A 21,679-nucleotide genomic window follows, 5' to 3' on the forward strand; every position below is an offset into this window, starting at 1 on the left:
GCACCGGGACCTGGGTAACAAGCCTGCTCCCAGTCCCTGTATACAAAGGGCACTCTTGTGTCCATTTTCTGCCTTTGTGAAAACTGATGTCAGGGTGCTTTTAATCCCAGGCACGGCCCGTACTGCCCTGGGCTGGAATGTGGACCCATGGGCTCAAGCTGAGTGCTTGTCCCTTCTTCACAGGAATGTAAATCCAACCCTGATCTCTGAATTGGTTCAGTGGTTCCCCCTCCCTGCCCCTCCCACCTTGGCCTGGGGAGAAGTACACTGTGACAAGTACACTGTCAGAGTGGGGTGATGCGTTACATGGTTTGTGAATATCATGATCCCTGTTTCCAAACTGAAGGGCACCGAGCTCAATCTCGGCTGCTCGGAGCCATTGTGAGAGGCGTCCTGGGTCTCGGGCCGGGCTGCCGGGCACAGTATGATCAGCAGTGGCTGCTTCCTAACTGCATTTGTAGTTTGTGCACCATCCCCAAAAGCGAAGCTTTCTCTTCAGCAGAGGCTGGAGAAATTCCCTTCGGGGTGTGTCTGTGCCTTTCCAGGCCTGCCAGTGCTCTTGTGGCGGGGGGGGGGGGGGGGGGGGACCCTCTTCTCAGGAGAGATGCTATCAGTTTAGAATCACAACACCTGAGAGAGACAGGCTGTTTTCATGACCTTGCCCTCTGCTCTCCCATTTTTCACAAAACCACTGGCCAAACCCAAAGCAGCGCTCTCTTCCCTTCACATCCGCCCTCAGATCTTGCTTCTGAAGGGAAAGCGCCGTGGAGGAAAGGAGTGGCAGAATTCAGAGGAACTCTAAGGAACACAAAGTTAAAAACTCACTCACACACGGACGTTACCCTGCTTGGCTACAGCAGTCAGGCAGGTAGGCAATCCCACTTCCTGGGTAATGCACCCACCCCACGATGCCTTCTCTTTGCAGACCAAAAGCTGGAAGGAAAGTTGCTTTGTCTTTACAACTGCGTATGTGTTACTTTCCTTCCAAAGGGAACTTTATAAATCAGTGTGACTATTTAGCAACAGAACTGCCCTCGCTTTTGGTTCCTACTTTAAGCACAAAGTGGCTCTGGAGCCAGATTGCCTGGTTTCGAAATCTCGACTTTGTCACTAACTAGTTATATGACCTTAGCCAAGTCACTTCACTCCCCCTGAGTTCCAATTCCCACAACTAGTGAAATGGAGACAGTTACCAACACATCACAGAATTATTGGTTCAAGTGCAACAAGATTATGTATGAAAATAATTGCACAACCTGACGTGTAGTGAGTGCCCTATAAGTGGGATGCTTCCCCCGCAGACCCTTCCCAATGGGACGTGGCAGAACACCCCAAGACGGGAAAAAGCCACCTTGGTGGTGGTTCTGTAGTTTCCTGGGCAGAGGGAAGAAGTTGAAGGACCAAACACACTGCCATGCTGAGCAGAGGCAGGGGCACGGGCTGTGGCTCCGTGAGTGGGTCCCCAGGGGCCCCTGGTTCTGTGGGAGCTAGGCCAGGCCCTACGGCTTCCTCGGGCAATTGGTTAAAAACTTTTCTAGTATTAAAATGGTTTCCATAACAACTTTTGGTCCTGGCTTCTTAATAGTCGGTACCTGGCCCGCACCAAAGATCAACACTGCCGTCCCATGGGGCTTGTCTGTGTGAGTGGATCAGCAGGGGCAGGAGTGTCTTCGTTGAGTGAAAGGTCCAGCCGCTCAGGAAATTCTGTCCTTGGGCTGGGCTGCAAGTGCCAAAGGAACCACAGGCCTCGCCAGAGCTTCACCTCATTGGGTCAAAGAGCAAAACTGCCTTGGAGGCCGGCCCTATCTTTTAAAACCCAGCTCTTTACCATGTTACCCCACCACAAAAGAATCTGCTAGGGGGCAAGGACAGGATGTCAAAGGACATCAGTGGGTCTCCTTGGCCTGTGACGAGTGTCCTTAGGCCTCCCAAGGCCCAGGAGCTGCTGCGGGACCTTGAGTCTGCTTGTGCGTCCACTGCTGGCATCTGGAAGATGGGAGAGCCCCTGCCGTCCTCTGACAGCTGTCACTCAGAAGCTGACTTCACATTCTCCTCCACGTCACTGGGGATGCTGGGAAGACATCCTTTAAAGCAGGGGATTCCTGGTGGTTCAGTGGCGAAGGATCTGCCTGCCAATGCAGGAGACATGGGTCCCTTCCCTGGTTCAGGAAAATCAGTGCCCCACATGCCGCAGGGCAACTAAGCCCATGCCCCACAACCAGTCTGTGCTCTAGAGCCCGGGAACCACAACTACTAAAGCCCCTCAGCCTAGAGCCCAGGCTCCTCCGCGAAAGAACAAGAGAAGCCACCAGGATGAGAAGCCTGTGCATTGCACCTGGAGAGGAGCCCCTGCTCGCTGCAAACTAGAGAAAGCCTATGCACAGCAACAAAAGCCAGCACAGTCAAAAACAAACAAACACTTAAAAAAAAAAAAGCATACAAAAAAACATTAACCACCACGCAGTTTTCTAAACTTGCCTTTGACCTACAAGAAAATGCCCAGGCTTCTAATCCTAGCTCTGAGCAAGTCTTAACCACTCAGCATGAGCTTTCTCAACTACAACAAACGGTACTAACACTTATGTCCCAGGGTCTTGATGGAAACTAAATGATAATTAAAGCGATAAAAAGTACCGAAGCAACACCCAGTGATACCTGCATCTGAGTTCAGGCCAACACCCTGTTGCAGTTACCTACAGGGGCTATGGGGATACAGCTGCCAACTACGAGGCCAAGGGAACACGTTTTGAAGCCCAGTCTTAGCTGTGCAGAAACGTCTGCTTCTCCCATGCCTGTGGCTACTCACCCAGACTGACGGCGAAGCTGCGGTGGTGCCAGGAGGTCACATGTTCCCTCAGCTCCTATTTACACCAGGCCCGGATCTAAGCACAAGGGCTGCAAGGGGAAATAAAGCAGCTTCTGCTCTCAGGGAGCCCAGCAAGATACCAGATCCCAGTGTGGCCAGTGCTGTGGGTGTCCACAGGAGGAACTCCTCACCTCCTGGGGTTCAGGGGCCAGCATTGCTCAGGGATGGGAAAAGGCAAACAGGCCAAGGGAAATGCTGGGACGAAGGCTGGGGGAAAGGAACGAGGGTGTGACAGCGTGGGCAGCAACCATTCTGTCATACAGAGGAGGGAAGCTGTGAGACCAGGCCGGAGACTGGACAGAGCCAGAGCCTGCACGCCTCACGGTCAGACTCTGCACACTGCTCCTGGCTTCCCCACGAGGGGCTCAGTGAGGTTAAGGAAGCTGTGTTCTCTAGGAACCCAAGAGCAGCAATCTCTACCCTGCCCACCTCCCAAGGAGACTCAGGCAAGACAACAGCTGTGAGGCACAAAGAGCTAAGGAGCTGCTAGGATTCTGTTATGGAGAAAAGCGGGAACACACGTTGGGGACCCAGGCAGAAATGACTTCATCGTGATCGGCGAAACTCACCGCCTCTGCTCCATCCACACTGTGCAGGCTGCAGCCCAAGGACTGGACGGGGTCCCCCGACTCTGGCAGAAACTCAAGGTGACGCGTTGGTTCTGACCATTGTTTTTAATTGAGAAAATCAAGTTACACATACAAGAAGCCTGTAAGCACTGAAATGCAGAAATATATAAGCTGGCACACAGAATTCTTACTCTGAAACAACATGAATCTGTATGAGGTCTGTCCTGCTGTGAGGGGTGGTGTGGAAGAGAGGGAGATTTCTGGAAGCAGAGCTGACAGTGGGGTGAGATCCAAGGTGGGAAGGTTTCCATATAGCCGGAGAACACAGCCACGGTGCGGTCGCAGCTGACTCTGGCCCGGGGCGGTCAACCTGCACTTGTGCTCGGCCGAGGCTGCTCCTGCGGCTGCTTCTTGGGCTGCTGCTGTTTCTTCTTCTGTTTGGAAAGGCAGCTCAGCGCGGACTCACCCTTTCTTGGGGCAGACATGAGCACGGGTAGCTTGCCCGACTGAGTTGGATACTTGGTTTTCAGGTCATCTTTAAACAGTGGCTGTGAAAGTAAATGGCGCAGCTCCTTCTTCAGGATCTTCATCTGCTTTTGTCTCCGACGCTCTTCCTGCTCGTCAACTTTTCCTCCTTGAAACGCAATTCAAAATAGATGGCATTTACTATGACTTATAGGAGCATTTTCTTTCCCTTGATGGATAATACTTGTGATGAAAAAATGTTTTGGACCTCTTGGGGAGACAGGGCTCCTAGGTTCTCGGCAGAGGCCAGTGTTGGCTAACTTCCAATGGTTTAGGAGAACCACTCAGGGCCACCCTGTCCTTCAACCCCATGAGGCAGGTACTTTATGCCCTAGTTTTATAAATGAGGACAGCATAGGTACAAGAGAGTTGAGTAACCTGACCTGGGCACATAGCTAGTTAAGAGAATAGGCAGCAAACACCTGCAGTCTGGTCTCAGAGCCTGCCCCGACTTCCACCATCTCTCCACACAAGGGACGGACCTATAGCCTCCAGACGGATGATGGCAACAGCTGAGGGCTTTAGGCTCATCTGAGATTAGGGCTTCTCACAAAGGAGGACGAGGTATCCTGCTGGTTTTGAGGGGACCTATGGTGGTGGGGGAGGCTCCAACAGACAGAAGTTGAAAAACCAAAGCTAAAAGCTGAATGAACTCTTCCTCAAGCCCATCCGGCTCCTTACCCTTATACATTTCTTCTTCCAGCTCAATCTCAAGGGCAGCCGCGGCCTGCTCTATCCAAGAGTTGTGCAGACAAGCCTGGAAGTTCCGATACTCTGCTTTTTCAATCTGTCGAGCTAAACGGATTCGCTCCTAGGGGCAAGGTAGAGAAAGTATTCATCCGACAGAGGGTTCAGGCCTCTGGGGAAAAAAGGCTCATTTAAGTTGTGTTTTTAAAAAAGATCTTGACGTCAGTGCTCAGAGAGAGACACCTCAGCTCCCATCAAAAAGCATTTGCTTGGGTTCCTGGTTAAAGTAATCACGACTGGTGAGTGTGTACACACGAACCTCAAAAGCCAGCTTTCCAAGCCAACTTGAACAGCCCCTCTTCCTGGCAGCCCACCTTGGTCAGACTCCCAATCTACACGTGTTCAAAGGGGAAACGTGTTTCCCAGACACCGTAGCTGACCTCCACAGCCAAGCTAAGACCTGCAAACACCCCAACAGCCGAGTCAGGGCCCAGCTCTCACTCTACATGGCTAACACAGACCTGTCACAGGACTGCCTCCCTCCGTCATCCTCCTCCCAAAACACTTCGATTCTCCCTATGCATACTGGGTTCGACCGCAGTGACAGGAAACACCAAAAAAAAAAAAAAAAAAAAGTAAGATCTTGTGGGGGAAAAGATCCACAGGAAGCCTGGTGGCTCCTGAGGCTCTCTGCAATCTCCATTTGTCCGTCTCATCTCCCACCTCATTTTCTCACACAACTGGCATTCCTTTTGAACCAGACGAGCCAACAGAACGAGCTGTTCCTTGCTTTTTGCTCCCCCAGTTCCTGGAATCCCTTCTTCGTCTCCTCACATCTCTGCCTGCAGGAGGCCTGGAGGAAACTAAACCCCCTACCCGCCCAGGGTGCTTCCTCTGCACCGAACTTCAACCTGCCGCACGAGCCAGCGGACTCCTATGGAAATGCAGCCACCCCGCTTTGTTGCCTGACACGCTGCGGCCCACAGTCAGCAGCACTCACTCAAGTGAATGTTTACTGAGTTAAGTAAAACCCCAAAGGTAGGAATTACAGGCATCTGCCTCAGGGATGTGACAGACCTTTGGTTTCTGCCTCAGTGAGACACACTGACCCCACTGCCCTACAACCATCCGTCCGTCCCATAAGATGTCCAGACAGCTACGCTTGCTGCACTGGCCAGTGGCGGGAGGTGGCTGATGATAGAAGTTTCAGGGGCACAATAAAGGAAGGGCTCATGAAGAAAGAGCCTCACTCTGGCCATTCACCCTTTGCTCCGTCCTTCGAGGAACAGCGCCCTCCATTTCTTTTTTCCACAAAACTAGGAATTCGTTTCCAAAAGCAGTACTCCAGGAATCCCAGGGCAAAGCCAGGGAGCAGCACAAGCCCGCCCCTCGTCAGCGCTGGGCTTCCAGCTCTTCTTTTACCTTGACCGCATCCATGTACTTTGTCTGCACAGGGAACAGTGGGATGTCCTCATCTTTCTTGAGGGTTTTGTAAATCTTCTTAAAGTTGATCACATCCTCAGGCCCAACCAACATCAGGCTGAGGCCTTCATTGGTGGCACGGGCAGTCCGACCACTTCGGTGGACATAAATCTCCGACGTGCGAGGGACCTATCAAAGAAGAACTGGGAGGTCAACATGTGGCTGTCACCAAACACCACTCGTCCCCTCAAGGCCAACAACCCAAGGCGGGACCCTCCTGCCTTCCAGCCAGGCAGCTAGAAACCTTGCCAGCCCTGTGGAGAGATTAAGCCCTCCTCCCTAAGTCCCACATCCAAACCGTCCCCAGGTTTGGCCCCCTTACTGTGCAGGCTCTGCCCCCTGCCCTGGTTCTGGTTCTCATGACCATTCCAATGCAAAGCAGAAACAGTGGGTGTGTCACCCACAGCTAGCGTGGCATGGGAGCTCGTGATCCCTCCCGCCCCACACCACTAATCAAGAGCTGTCTTCTACACGGAGCCCAGGCAATGCTCAGTGTCTTTCCCAAAGCAGTGCTCCAGGCAGACCCAGTAGACGGTGGAGTAGAAGAATGTATGCTTATCTTCTGCGAGAACTACAAAATTACAACTAACTGCTGAAAACCATCAACAGGAGACTGTTGGATCCCACTGAAAAAAGATCACCTACATCCAGGAGCAAAGGAGAAGCCCCAACAAAATGGTAGGATGGGCAAAACTGTGTTTAGAATCAAATTCCATGCTCACCAGAGACACTCGGAGGGCTAAAACAAACCCATGTGCACACCAGGACCCAGAGATGCCACGGAGACTGAGCCAGACCTGCCTCTGAGGATCTGAGTGTCTCCTGCAGAGGCACGGGGCAGCAGTGGTCTGCCATGGGGACAGGGGCTCTGGCTGCAGCAGACCTGGGAGGTGCGGCGCGTGGCCTGAGTCCTCTTGGAGGAGGTCACCACTAGCCCCACCATAGAGCCGCTGAGCAGATGACCCACAGACTGGAGAACAATTACACCAAAGGAGTTCTCACACTGTTCCAAAAGTTTTAGGGCTCACAACAGATTTCCCGACCTGGGGATCTGGCAAAAGGACTGAAAACCCCCAGGGAATTTGACTTTGAAGGTCAGGGGGATTTGATTACAGAACTTCCAGACTCTTACAGGGCACAAACAAAACCTTGTATACACCAGGACCCAGGAGAAAAGAGCAGTGACCCCGCAAGAGACTGAGCCAGACTTGCCTGTGAGTGTCCAGGAGCCTCCAGTGGAGGCGTGGGTCAGCAGTGGCCTGCCGTGGGGTCAGGGGCACTGACTGCAACAGTCCTGGCAGCTGCAGCATGCTGGCATAAGTCCTTTTGAAGAAGGTCTCCATTACCCCTACCATTTTTGGTAATGAGAACACAGCCCCACCCGTCAACAGAAAATTGTATTAAAGATTTCCTGAGCATGGCCCCGCCCTTCAGAGCAAGACCCAGATTTCCCAAAGCCAGTCCCTCCCATCAGGAAGCTTCCACAAACCTTTTATCCTTATCCATCAGAAGGAAGAAAGAATGAAAACCACAATCACAGAAAACTAACCAAATTGATCACATGGATGACAGCCTTATGTAACTCAATGAACTATGAGCCATGCCCTGTAGCCATGCCCACTCAAGACAGATGGGTCATGGTGGAGAGTTCTGACAAAACGTGATCCACTGGAGAATGAAATGGCAAACCACTTAAGCATTCTTGCCTTGAGAATCCCACGAACAGTATGAAAAGGCAGAGAAATATGACACTGAAAGATGAACTCCCCAGGTTGGTAAGTGCCCAATACGCTACTGGAGGAGTGGAGAAATAGCTCCAGAAAGAATGAAGACGCTGACACAAAGCAAAAACAACACCCAGTCGTGGATGTGACTGGTGACGGAAGTAAAGTCCGATGCTCTAAAGAACACTGCACAGAAAAGTGGAATGTTAGGTCCATGAATCCAGGCCAATGAAGTGGTCAAATAGGAGACAGCAAGAGTAAACATCGACATTTCAGGAATCAGTGAACTAAAATGGTCCAGAATGGGCAACTTTAATTCAGTGCTCTTAGCACTGTTACCCATGGTTGATGATGGTGCCAGAAGTGAAACATCCTTCACTTCCTTTTTGAGTACATATCCCCTCTATTCACTCCCCGGCAACAGCCCACTACCACACCTTCTCTCCTCCTTCCTTCCCTACCTCTACATGCCTGAATCCTCTCCATCCCTAAATGCCAAGCATCTTTTAGAAAGCACTTTCCAACCTAACCTCCCACACCAGAAGTTATCTCTTTGTCCAACTTTATTTTGCCACTTTCTAGTATCTTCTGCCTTAAAATTATGGCTGCAGGCATCTAACCTCCTCTAGTGGATTTGATATTTCTTAGGGGCTGGGAACTGTATTTTGTTCATCTGGATATTTCTCATAGACTGACCCAGACTCTCCGAAAGAGAGGAAGAATAAAGATTTGCTCAACTGCACTGGCACCCTTAAAGACTGTTAAAAGCATGGAAGATTTAAAGGAAAAAAAAGAAAGCAAGGATTTAAAAGGAGGAATAATTACACCAGTTACTGAGTACTTACACTGTGCTAGGTGATCCATCAGCATTAGCTCATTTAATCAGAGTAACCCCACGAAGTGGCTAGCAGCATCACCACTCCCAATTTACAATGACACTGAAACCAAAGACACTGAGTAACACGCCAAAAGCTAACCCACTCAGCAGCAGCCAATAAGCATTCAAAGGCTGGAAGTGAGGTTCGAGAGCCCATGCCCCCAACCACCACTCTCTGCAAATTTTCCCTAGGTTCACACACTAATACTAATGTCTGCATCAACAGCAGCTAACATTTAGGAAGTGCCGCCTGGCTTTCTAAACTCCTCACACATAATAACCTATTTCACCTTGCAGGACTTAACCACCACTCTTTTCTCTATAGCAGGGTAATCATTTTACATGCTAAACTTTACTATGCCCATTTCATGGAAGAAACTAAGACTCTAACCTGCCAGTATTATGTAGCCTGCCCAAGTCAAAAAGAGAGGGGCTATCTGACATCAGACAATGTCAAGAGGTTTTGGAGAATAAATCTCACCATAGTAAGTGGAAGCAGCTAGTTGACCAGACACCAGTGGTATTCTCTGTTGCATGAGGCCTTGGGACCAACAATTCTCCTTGCTCTCTCCCTCAACCTTTGCTTTAAAAATCCCCTGCTCAATGCTGGGAGATGCCCACAAATTCCCCGATGTCCCTACCTGGTAATGGATGACATGCTGGACTTTTGGAATATCCAGGCCCCGAGCTGCCACGTCTGTTGCCAGGAGCACACAACTGTGGTAGAGAGAAAGCTTATTAATAACAACTAACAGCTGTCATTAATCAACTCCTTACCACAATCGGGTACTCTAAATACTGCAACCCTTATTAACACTCTACAAGATAACACTATTATGTATGTATCTCCCTTTGAGAGATGAAGAAACTGAGGCTCACAGATATTAACCTCCCAAGATACATACATGCCTATTCGGCTGTGGAGCCAGGATCCAAACCTGGGTTTCACTGGCCACAATCAATAAAGCCACACTCTGCAATAACATAGACTACTTTAAGTGAATTAAATAAGGTAATATTCTAGGTCCGTGACCTCGTCTCCTATCACCCTCCCACTTAATTCCCTCAGTCACACTTAATTCCCTCAGTCACACAGGTAGACATCCTTGCTTCTGCTCAAACATGCCAAATCCGCCAAGTCTTTGCTTAGCACACTTCAGACCAGAATGGTTTCCCTCAGATAGTCACATTTCCTTACTTTCTTCCACACTCTGCTCCAATCTCACCTTATGAGAAAAGCCTCCCAGACCACACCCCCCCAGTCTGCTCAACTCCCTCTGTAACTTTACTTCTTAGCACCACTTGACAAACTATATACTTACTTTTCCCTCCACATGGATGCAAACTCCCTGTGAGCAGGGACTTTGTGTTATGCACTATTCTATTACCAGGCCCTAGAACAGTAGCAGGTTCAAAACAAGCACTCAGTAATATGTACTGGATGATGTTTCATAATGCATGTGTAGTTTGAGGAGAGTCAAAAGCACTTGAGGGATGTTTTTAAAATAAATGTACTAGATGAGAGCGAACCTGCCTCATGCTATGCAAAATTTAAAAAAAGACTGGAGGGCTACCTTCTATTAATAAGGCTCCCAAGAGAGAAGGGAGCTTCCCACCCTTCTGGCAACCTGGACCCAATGGCCAGTCTGTGGACAGGCCTGACTTACTCCTCCAGATGGGCAAACTGCTCCAGGTTTCTAAGCCTCTGCTTCTGGTGCATGCAGGCATGCAGGGTCAGTGGCATGATATCCAGGACTTTGAGGAGCCCGGAGAGGCGCTTGATGCAGGAGATACTGTTGGCAAACACTAAGGTGCGGCCTGGATACTGCATCAGGAAGTAGTACAGATACAAGTCTTTCTCATCAGTCTCACAATGGATCTTGGTCTCTGTCAGCGTCTCTACCGTAGCCTCCTTTCTTGTGAGGTCAATGACCTTGGGCTTGCCCCTCATGCCGATCTTCTGCATGAGGAGGTCAAGTTTGGCAGTTTTGTCGATTTTCTTGGCGTGCTTCTTGTGAAGGATGCGGGCAGGAGCTTGATGTACCAGGGTCAGTGTGGCGGAAAAAACAAGGGTCTGTCTCTTTGGGTTGTACTGGGAATCACTGAGCATCTCTAGCAGCTGTGAGAGCTCAGCAAAGTGGCCTTTCTCAACCATCCGGTCAGCCTCATCGATCACCAGGCACCTACAGATCCAGACAGACCCGTGATCACCAGGTTAGCAGCAGGGAAGGGGAGTCACCACGGCATACTCCACCAGTGGCCCCCGCCCCCGCCCAACCCAAGACAAACACCACTTTCACCACCTCCACCAGGGCCCTCAACTAACCTCCCGCACGCATGCTTGGTTTCCTAAAGGCCAAGTCCCTAGTACCTAGTACCAAGGCTTAGTACCCCACGATGGCACTTTGTGACAGGGAGGATGCACTGTGCCAGCTCACCTCAGGCCCAGTTCAGAACAGGGAGTGGGGGAAAAGGGAGGCACTCTCACCTGAGCTGCCGAAGGTTGCTCAAATGAGGGTGCTTTTCTTTAACTAGCTCCCACAGCCGGCCTGGAGTGGCGATCACAATCTCCGGCTGGCGGTTCAGCATCCTCTGCTGTTTCTGCGTGGACATTCCACCAACCAGAATAGCGGTTTTAATGCCTATGGTTCACACAACACGAGGGACAGTGTTAGTCTGATTGCTTATTTCTTCCACCGTGAACACCAGTGCCCCCAGATTAGCAAAGGCTGCCAGTCAGCGGCACAGCTCCCCTCTCCAGGGGAGTGCTAAGAGCTGGCCTGGCCTGCTGATGCCATTACTGGAGGGCTTACTGGGTCTGCTATGATCTAGGCCTGGCCTACTCCCTCAGCCTCATTTTTTCTACTCTTTCCCCTCACCCACAACAGTAGCATTGGAGTTGAACCCAGGCATGGTGACATCCGAGGCTCTGGAGATGCAGACCAGTGGCACACCGCAGTGCTGGGAGAGATGGAACCAGCAGCTGTGACACTTCTCCCGGGGGAACTCCTGCCCATCCCCCTCAATGCAGATTCATCTCAATCTCCTCTAATGCCTAGTGTTCTCTTCTCTCCAGTGGAGGACTTCTCAAGGTATCCAGTGTGGGAGGAACAAAAAGGATCATGCAGGCGAAGTGCTCAGTCAAGTGCCTCACATACACAGTAAGAGCTTGGTAAAGAATCATGCCTTTTGCTATAGAAATGAAACCCCCACTACGCAGCCTTTCCCAAGGAATTCCCTGAGAAAATTAAGTGCTCATGCCCTAAAGCAGAAGTCAGCACACTTTTTTAACAGTCAACAGTTGTGGCCCCGTGCGTGGGCTAAATGGTCTCTGTCACAACTACTGCCTCTATTCCACTCTTCAGTGGTGGTGCAAAAGTGGCCACAGACAATGTGTAAATACACAGGCGTGACAGCACTTTATTTACCAGAAAAAAAATAAACAAACCACCCCCTAAATAGTGGTTTGCCAAACCCTGTCCCAAGTATCCACTGTAGTCAGTAAGGTAACTAATTGCTTATGCAGCTAGAACAGCGTTAGCTATGTGTTATCCTTGGGAGAATTAAGAATGTGTCACTCGAACAGTTTTCTGTCGGGCTTCATTCTCTGGCAAATCAAATTTCCTCTAGAGGGCGGGAGGCACAGCTCAGTCACCTCTACCACCCCTGCCACGGCGATGCTTTCAGGAAACATTACTCAATGAATTAAACTTACCTGTAAACTTGGCCACAGCATCGACGTGCTGCTTGACCTGCACAGCGAGCTCTCGAGTGGGAGTCAGAACCAGTCCGAGCAGAGGACGCCGCGGCGGCGCAGCGCTGCCCCCCAACCCTCGCTTCCCCTTTCCGGTCTGCTCTCCATCATGCTTTTCCACCTGGTCTCCTTCCTGGTTGGGGATGGGCTTCTCCCTCATCAGGGAAGAGGGTCCTTCGCCGGCGTCAACATCACCATCACAGGACGGCAGCCCCTGGTCTGAGCAGGCAGCTCCAGTACTGGTTCCTGCCTGGCTGGGTGGTGTTCCAGTCTTCGCTCCAACCTCACTGGAAAGTGCTTCACCCTCACTTCCAATCTCATCAGGCAAAGCTCCAGACGCAGCTCCAGCCTCATTGCCGGTCTGCCCAGGTGGAGCTCCTGTGTTACTTAGAGCTGGGGTAGGCTTCTTCTTCACCTGCCACCGCAGCACCGCGTCAATCATTGGAATGGCAAAGGCAAGAGTTTTCCCACTTCCTTAAAAGCAGAACAAAACACAAACAAAAACCGTGTGAATCAACAGAGGTACACACTCTTGCCTGAGGTTCCATTCTTCACTCGGAATAAGGGACCCTGAGACAGCCAAGCGCCACCCTGACCAATGCAAAGCCCCTCCCACCCTGCGCCGGCATCGCAACCGCACTGCGCCGAGGACACCCGTGTCCTCAGGCACCTGAGGGCGCGTGCGACAGACGGCACCGAGAGCTCAGGCCAACAATAACGAAGACACGTGGCCAAACGATGAGACCTGAAGAGACAGATGAGTTGCGGGTGTGAGTGTTTTGTTGCTGTTGTGGAGGAACATAAAACTGCAGGGTAAAAAATGGAAATCTGTATAATACGTTCCCAGAACGTTTCTTTGGTGAAGAAGGAGGTAGTGAAAGAAAGTTTTCTTAGTTTTCAAGGAAACTTTAAAGCTTTTGTCTATGCTTAAACATTTTCAAACTAGCCTCTGAATGTATATGGAGCCCATCTATGTGATCAAAAAACAAAATGAAACAAAATACCTCAGGCTGAGAATTTAAAGTGGTTCCAAAATTACAATGCTCCAGGCAGAAGGAAATAAGTGATCTCTATACGAAGAAGCTTTTATCACAGGCCTCAAAAAACTCACAGATGATTTTTCAGAGTAAAACGAGCTGAGTTCTTGCTTATAGTACCTTGTTCCTTAGAGCTGCCCATTTTCTGAGATGACTTCTACCATATATTTCAGGAAGAAAAACGCCAATTCTACACACACTCCTTCAGAAAACTGAAGAGAATACTTCAAGTCATTCTGAGCCCAGTATTACTCTGATTTCAAAACCAAAGACATTATAAGAAAACTATAAATATCCCATTAATAGAAATTTAAAAATCAACAAAATTTTAGCAAATCAAATCCAACGATGTATAAATGGAATAATATATTGCAACTAAATTCAGTTTGTCATCATCAACAAATTGGAAATGAAAAAAGTATGCATCCCATATAAGCAGAAAAGGCATTAAAAAAAAAATACCACCACCATTCCTGGTAAGAATCTTTCTCCAACTAGAAACAGACGAGAATTTTCTCAACCTGATAGAAGCTAAATATGATAAACCTACTGCTAACATCATATTTAATGATGAAACACTGAACATTTTTCCCCAAATCAGGGACCAAGCAATGGTGCCCAAAAGTTTTAGCCAGTGTGGTAAGAAAAAAGTAAACAAAAGGCAACCAGACCAGATGACATAATCACCTTTGTAGAAAATCCTATGTAATCTTCAGAAAACCAGTTAATCATACCAAGTTGCAGGATACAAGATCAATATAAATAAACGCATACTTCTACTTCCTAGCAACAGAAATAGGAAATTTTAAATTACTATTTACAAAAGCATCAAAAATATTGAATGGTTAAGGATAAAGCTAACAGAAGTATATACACTGAAAGCTACAAACACCAGTAAGAAAAAGCAAAGACCTAAAAAACTGGAGAGATGGACTGCATTCACGGACTGGAAGATTCCAGACTGTCTAGATGTCACATCCTCAGTTGGCTCTGTAATCAATGCAATCCTAATCAGAATACTAGCTGGCTTTTCTGAAGAAACTGAAAAGCTATCTTTAAAATTCATATTGAAATGCAAAGGGCCTCAGTTCAGTTCAGTCGTGTCCAACTCTTTGCGGCCCCATGGACTGCAGCATGACAGGCTTCCCTGTCCATCACCAACTCCTAGAGCCTACTCAAACTCATGTCCATTCAGTCAGTGATGCCATCCAACCATCTCATCCCCTGTCATCCCCTTTTCCTGCCTTCAGTCCTTCCCAGCATCAGGGTCTCTTCCAATGAGTCAACTCTTCACCTGAGGTGGCCAAAGTATTGGAGTTTCAGCTTCAGCATCAGTCCTTTCAATGAACACCCAGGACTTATCTTTAGGATGGACTGGTTGGATCTCCTTGCAGCCCAAGGGACTCTCAAGAGTCTTCTCCAACACCACAGTTCAAAAATATCAATTCTTTGGCGCTCAGCTTTTTTTATAGTCCAATTCTCACATTCATACATGACTACTGGAAAAACCATAACCTTGACTTAGACGGACCTTTGTTGGCAAAGTCATGTCTCTGCTTTTTAATATGCTATCGAGGCTGGTCATAGTTTCCTTCCAAGGAGCAAGTGTCACTTAATTTCATGGCTGCAGTCACCAGAACAGCCAAAACAACTTTTATTTTTTTTTCCAAAACAACTTTTAAAAAGAACAAAGTTGGAGGACTTACACTACCTGACTTTAAGACTTACACAAAGTCTTACCTAAAGCTACACTATCCAACACTGTGTGGTGTTGGGAAAACAGTAAAGATAGACAAATGGGTCAAAGGAAAAGAGAAGACTCCAGAATTAACCCACACCCATATCGTCACCGATTTTCAAAACAGATGTGGAGGCAATTTAGTGGGGAAAGAGTAGTTTTTCAGCAAACAATGCTGGAGTAATTAGATACCCATATGCAAAAATGGCAACCCACTCCAGTTCTCTTGCCTGGAAAATTCCATGGATGGAGGCGTCTCGTAGGCTACAGTCCATGGGGTCGCAAAGAGTTGGATACGACTGAGCGACTTCACTTTCAATGTGAAACAAAACCAAACCTTTGATCCATATTTCTCACCACAAAAGTTAACACAGGAACCGAAACACAGAACCTAAAACTAAACTAATAACACCTCCACAAGAAAATGTAGGAGAAAATCTTTGTGATCTTGTGTTAGGCAAAAGATTCTCAGGAAAGCAAATCTGTAAAAGATCATTTAAACTTCACCAAAATAATACCTCCTGCTCCTCAGAAGAGAACTAAAAGATAAGGTACAAACTAGGGGAGAAAAATGCACGTCATATATCTGATGAAGGAGGTGTATCTAGAATATATAATGAATTCAGTGATAAAACCACTACCCAATTAAAACACAGGCAAAAGAACTAAGCAGGCATCACCAAAGATGATGACATGGATGACAATTAAGTACTTGAAAAGATGCTGCTTAACTAGTCACTTTGGCAATACCAATTAAAGTCACAAGGAAGTAACACCAAAAACTTTTTAAATCTAAATTAAATTAAAGACTGACCACACTAAGCACTGGCAAGGACATGGACCAATTCAAACTCGTAAGTTGGTGATTATGTAAAACGCTACAATCACTTTGGAAAACTACTAAAAAGTTACATTTACCTTAAGACCTAGCCATTCCACATCTAGGTATTCAGCCAATGAATCAAAGCATACATCCGCACAAAGACTGATATGCCAATATTTATGATAGTTTTACTTATAAATGCCAAAAACTAGAAAGACCATAACCATCCATCAACACAGATAACACAAACTGCACTATATCCATTCAGTGGAATGCCGCTTATCAATGGAAAGAAATGAACCACTGGTATTTGCAATAACATGGGTGAATCTCAAAGTATGCTGAGTTAAAGCGCAGAGATTCTCCCTCCCCAAAATTTACATATTTGTAGGATCTATTTTAAAATTCCAGAAAATGCAAACTAATCTATAGTGATAAAAAGACTATTAGAGGTTATCTCGGGATGGACAAGGAGGGGACCAGGGAAGGCGTGATTATTAAGGGGCCTAAATATCTTTTGGGGGTGATGGGTAAGTTCATTACCTACTTTGGCAACAGTCTGTCTACAGCAGTTTGTCTCTGAGACTTAGACCTGTGGATCCATAGCACTCAAGAGAAACAGCCTGAGAGGATCTGCGGTATAAACCCAAATGCCAATCTCTAGCCGCAGTGGCTCACACCTGGCCTCTGCCTCCAGGCCTCTCTGCACATATGCAAGTCCTATAGCAGCGCTGAACAGCACACAGATCTGGTCTAGAATCCCAGCACTACCGCTTTCAGTGGGGCAGTTTTAGGGGCACTGTCTATCCTGTGACGCTGAGTTTCCTCTTCAGTAATATGGGAATAATAATGGCATCTATCTCAGAGTGGTTGTGAGAACTTTCATCAATCTAATGCGTGTAACACACTGCGTGAAGTATTTTAAAGAAATGTTTTAATACTGTTACCTTCATTCCCCCTTCCCGGGGCTTCCTCCCTCTCCCATCTTTGTGACTTTTATACAGGACCTCACCTCAAGTTTCCTGACCACTCTTCCAGAAATCTAAGGCACAAAGTTTCTAGATGGTCTATTTCTGAAACAGAGCAGGACCCAATAGTTCTTCCCCACCATACCCTCTGCCTGCCTTCTGTCTGTGGAAAAACTTGAGCCAAACAGTAAGTTTAATGAAAGAAGTGAGAAAACGCAGAAAAAAAGGAAAGCAATCCAACAAGACTAGATAATAATAGCTTAGTCAATAAACACAGTTAGGGACCTTTAGTTGCTTTTCAAGAGCTGTAGCTAACATTCTGAGCCACATCCTGTGAGCTGTCTTGTAGATACTGAAACTCCCACCAGATCAAAGAAGTTAACTGCATGATGACCAGACTGTCGCCGTGACATCGTCGTTATTTAGTCACTAAGTTATGACCTACTTTTGTGACCCCTTGAACTGTAGCCCCCCAGGCTCCTCAGCCCATGGGATTTCCCAGGCAAAAATATTGGAAGCAGATTGCTATTTCCTTTTCCAGGGGATCTTCACAACCTAGGGCTCAAACCTGCATCTCCTGCTTGGCAGATGGATTCTTTACACACTGACCCACCAGGAAAGCCCATAAGCTGCCACATTTCTGAGGACTGACCTCCAGAAAACTGAAACAAACAGACCTTGGAGCTGAAACTAACTGAACTTAAAACAGTCAAAATGAGGCTGGTCAGACTACCAATGACCAAGTTCAAGATGTCTGTCAGAGCTGACTGCGTTGTTTCTGCATGAAGCCCCCTCCGTCTGTCTATAAAAGTTCTTGCCCACTGGTTGTCATGGGGGTGGCAGGGGGAGAGCCAGCCTTTGGACAGGAGTCTTCCCCAACTCCCCATTGCTGGTATCCAAAATAAAGCAAACTTTCCTTTCCACCAACCTGGCCTCTTCACTGGCTTTTGAGGGGCGAGCAGCCACCCCACTTTGGTTACAGTTCTATGCCATACAATATAGTAGCCACTAGCCACGTACAGCTATCAAGCACTTAAAATGTGGCTGCTCTAAACTGAGATGGGTGGCAAGTTCAAAATACACGTCAGATTTTGAAAATAGTATAAAAATTAGAACAGAAAATATCTAATAATTTTACATTAATACTGAAATGTTATGTAATGGTTAAATATATTGTTAAATTTAATCTTCACATTTTTAAAAAATCTTTTTTAATATGGCTCCTAGGGAATTTTAAATTGCACGTGTGGCTTGCATAGCATATGTCATGTCTGATGGCTATTGTTGGTCAAGGTGGACTAATAGTTGCAGGTCTGTTTGCTCCTTACCCCCATCAGCAGTTTAGTTTCCCAGGGTGTCAACCTATCATCGCTTCACAAAGCCGTAGATGGCCCAGGGTATGAGGGATCTTTAAACAATGCCTAGTTCCAACAGTCACCTCCTGCCCAAATTTGCCTATAAAATCTACCCAATGGTTATCACACACTCAAAACCTTCCAATGCCAATAAACCCACCAACTCCCAATGCAGCCCTTTTTATCTGTAGACAACTCTTGAGAATTAGACACGTCCTTATACTAATAAAGATCTACTTCTCCAGAGGGCTGATCTTAGTCCCACTTTACCCCCGAATCATGCAGAAAAGGTTCAAGAATTGAAAAAAAACTACCATTGACAGATCACTGGGGCTTCCCTGGTGGCTCAGCTGGTAAAGAATCTGCCTGCAATGAGGGAGAACTGGGTTTGATCCCTGGGTTGGGAAGATCCCTTGGCGAAGGGAAAGGCTACCCACTCCAGTATTCTGGCCTGGACAATTCCATGGACTGTATAGTCCAGGGAGTCGCAAAGAGTAGGACACGACTGAGTGACTTTCGCTTTCACAGATTACTTACGATATACTGTGTAAATTTTAGTTTACTACTGCTTTTTGTTAGCAGTTTACTATTATGTAAACGTATAAATTTAGTAAGCATTTACCCTTAACCCACATAGCAAAGAGGGCTTCCCTTGTGGCTCAGTGGTAAAGAATTCACCTGCAATATAGGAGATCCAGGTTCAATCCCTGGGTTGGGAAGATTCCCTGGAGAAGGAAAGGCTATGCGCTCCAGTATTCTTGCCTGAAGAATCCCATGGACAGAGGAGCCCGGAGGGCTACAGTCCATGGGGTTGCAAAGAGTCCAACAGAACTGAACGACTAAGTACACAGCACACAGCAAAAGATGTAGGTACTGAATTCACCTATCTCCATTTGATAATGCAGTCTACAGGGCTGAGAAAAATAAAGTGACCTGCATAGGGCACCAATCAGGAAGTGAGCTACTTCAACCCAGAGCTAGCTGACTTCTTAAAGTCTTCATGCAACAGTGCTTTCTTTTGTGGTCATGTTCCCAACATTCCCCAGTCTCCCAACCATCCAGCCTGTTAGTGGCCACAAACTCAATCCAGAAGCAATCTCACCCTGGCCAGATAAGAATGCCCTTACCTGTCTCAGCGGCCCCAAGGATGTCCAGTTTGTCACGAATGGCAGGTGCCAAGGTCAGCGCTTGGATTGGTGTGGGGGCAGAGAAGCCTAGAAAGCTGAGTGCTCGGAGAACCGGCTTGGGTACAAACAGATCCTTCCAAGCTGACACATCTGCTTTGTGATCATGCGTTTCAGGCATCCATGTTTTTGCTTTTTTGGGCATCTTTGGAGAAGTACCCTGGGAAGGCTCTGATTTTTTTTTCCCTTTCTTTTTCTTCTTTTTCGGTACAGTCTGGGCCGGGCTTTCTGATGCCATCTCCCCTACCCCTGGATCAGGACAAACTGTGCCCTCTCCCTGGGGCGCTGGCTCAGTATCTTTGACCTCAAACACTTTCTGGGAACTAGTTCCTTCAGTTTCCACATCTTTACTCTTCTTCAACTTCATCTTTTTCTTTGAGGAGCCAGGCTCTCCTTCCTCCTCTCCTTCTGCAACAGCCTGAGCCTTTCTCTTCTTGGGCTCTTCCTTTGAGAAAAGACTGGAGGAACTTTTGGCAGGGGAGACCAACTGATAATCTGTCAGTTCCTCAAAGCACACCAAGTCATCCATCTGTCCATCTGCAAACATATTTGGGTCTATCTTCACCTCCTTCCATTTCCCCACAACCTTGATTCCCTTCTTCTGAAATCTGCCACAGTTTGTTGGTTTCGGCCTTGATTTTTTCTCTTTCAACTTCATGGCTGCTGAAAAGGAAAAAAAATGTTCCATTAGATTGGCAACTGAGAAGCAAAGGATTCTGAGGCAACAAATATTTCCTAAGCAGCTATCAGGTCTTACAAAAAGGTAAGGACACAAAGATGGCTCTAACACTGATGCTGCCAGCTGGAGACGATCACAGAAGGGAAGAAATGTACCCAAGAGCACGCAGCTAGGCCTACAACAGAGAGGACACAGGAGGTGTAGCAAAGACAGATGAGCTAGATCTCGTGTGGATTTCAGACTCAATACTTACTGCCTGGGTGCCCCTGGCAGGTCCTGCTCAATCCTCCCTGAACCTCCGAGTTCTCATATTATAAAAAGGTGGGAAGGATTTACCTGCTAAATCACAAAATGTTCTATGCAACAAGTAAACTCACCTAAAGCGTGGAGGGTGAAGCCTACCACTCCCAAGCCATTCTGAAGCCAGAATAAGAATCTAAGAGGGGGTCGCTGGAGGGTGCCGGCTCTACCGAGTGCACAAAGCTTTCTTCCCTCTCAATCTTACCCCAAGAGGTCAAATGCCTGTGTCACCACTCTGGCTGTTGGCAAGTGACTTAAAACCCAATCAGCTTTAATCATTACATTTTAAGTAATTTAAAAACCACTGATGCACAACTCATTTGACTGGAACTTGATCCACGTTCTCCCTTTTTCAGAAAGGCAGAGGAAAATCATAGCTTCCGTGGAAACAAAGGGAGACCTCGGTTCAAATCTTGACGCGCCACTGGTCAGCTCTGGGTCGGGGGTGGCCCTTATCAATCTGCACGAGTCTCAGTTCCTCGTCTGGAAAATGGGGATGAGAGAGCCTGCGACTCCTTGGATTGTCACGCCATGACGAAAAAGTGGCGCACGTTCAGAACCGCTTAGCATTGCGCCCGGCGGGCAAAGCACGCCAGCGCGCAGGGAAGGTCCACCTCCGCCCCGCATCCGCGACCACAGACAACCCTCACCAACGGGGGTAGGCGTGAGGGGCAGGCACAGGCGCGGCGAGGACGCGGAGTGTGACTCGCGGGGTAAGCCGGGGGGTCCCTCCTTATGGAGCCCGGCGCCGCGCCAGCGCCTCGTCTCAGGCTCGAACGGGCGCATCAAGCGGAGAAGCCGAACCAGCCAAGCCCTGACGTCCGCTCGGCTGGTTCGGAGGCCCCAGAAGAAGCCCCCATGGCAGGGTCGGCCAGGGCACTTGACAAGGCCGGCGGCCACCCCTCTCTGGTCCCCAGAACCCGAGGGCCTGGAGGAGCCCGCAGTGAGAGCCCGCCCCCACCCCGCTCCGGCACTCACCGCGAGGCTACCCTGCCACGACCCCCTCAGAAGCCCACCGAACGCCTCCGAACAAGCAGCGCCGGCGTGCCGCCGCAGCGTCCGCCGCAGTTCCGGGGCGGGGCTTGCACGCAGGCACGCGTGCGCGCAGCGA

The 21,679-nt window shown here is 48.3% G+C and overlaps 1 protein-coding gene across 4 annotated transcripts; it reads right to left on the bottom strand.

Moving 5' to 3' along the window:
• Positions 1 to 1,343: 1,343 nt before the first annotated feature.
• DDX24 (DEAD-box helicase 24) lies at positions 1,344 to 21,641 on the bottom strand. Of its 4 annotated transcripts, none has more exons than XR_008201231.1 (12): positions 20,646 to 20,745; positions 19,533 to 20,252; positions 12,446 to 12,958; positions 11,219 to 11,372; positions 10,398 to 10,913; positions 9,372 to 9,447; positions 6,070 to 6,258; positions 4,642 to 4,771; positions 3,627 to 4,069; positions 3,436 to 3,527; positions 2,807 to 2,895; positions 1,344 to 2,129 (listed from the first exon to the last, which is right to left on the bottom strand). XR_008201231.1 is itself a non-coding variant. In XM_052659700.1 (9 exons), exons 2-9 carry the CDS (start codon positions 20,245 to 20,247, stop codon positions 3,801 to 3,803), a joined length of 2,562 nt encoding a protein of 853 aa, XP_052515660.1. In that variant the 5' UTR covers positions 20,248 to 20,249; positions 21,547 to 21,637; the 3' UTR covers positions 3,534 to 3,800. The 4 variants fall into 4 exon arrangements, 1 of the variants encoding a protein (XP_052515660.1); XR_008201230.1 differs by lacking the exon at positions 20,646 to 20,745 and adding an exon at positions 21,547 to 21,641 and having other exon boundaries at positions 1,345 to 2,129; XR_008201229.1 differs by lacking the exon at positions 20,646 to 20,745 and adding an exon at positions 21,547 to 21,637 and having other exon boundaries at positions 1,345 to 2,129; positions 19,533 to 20,249.
• Positions 21,642 to 21,679: the final 38 nt, after the last annotated feature.

This window comes from Budorcas taxicolor, chromosome 21 (assembly GCF_023091745.1).
Source record: "Budorcas taxicolor isolate Tak-1 chromosome 21, Takin1.1, whole genome shotgun sequence".
Taxonomy (NCBI): Eukaryota; Metazoa; Chordata; class Mammalia; order Artiodactyla; family Bovidae; genus Budorcas; species Budorcas taxicolor.

Excerpts from the sequence above, each read along its gene's own strand:
- DDX24 (XM_052659700.1), bottom strand. The coding sequence starts at position 20,247 with ATGAAGTTGAAAGAGAAAAAATCAAGGCCGAAACCAACAAACTGTGGC. Across the intron at positions 12,959-19,532 it reads CCTTGGGGCCGCTGAGACAG|GAAGTGGGAAAACTCTTGCC; the intron begins GTAAGGGCATTC and ends TCTGCTTTTAAG. Across the intron at positions 4,772-6,069 it reads AGTACATGGATGCGGTCAAG|GAGCGAATCCGTTTAGCTCG; the intron begins GTAAAAGAAGAG and ends CCTTGCCCCTAG.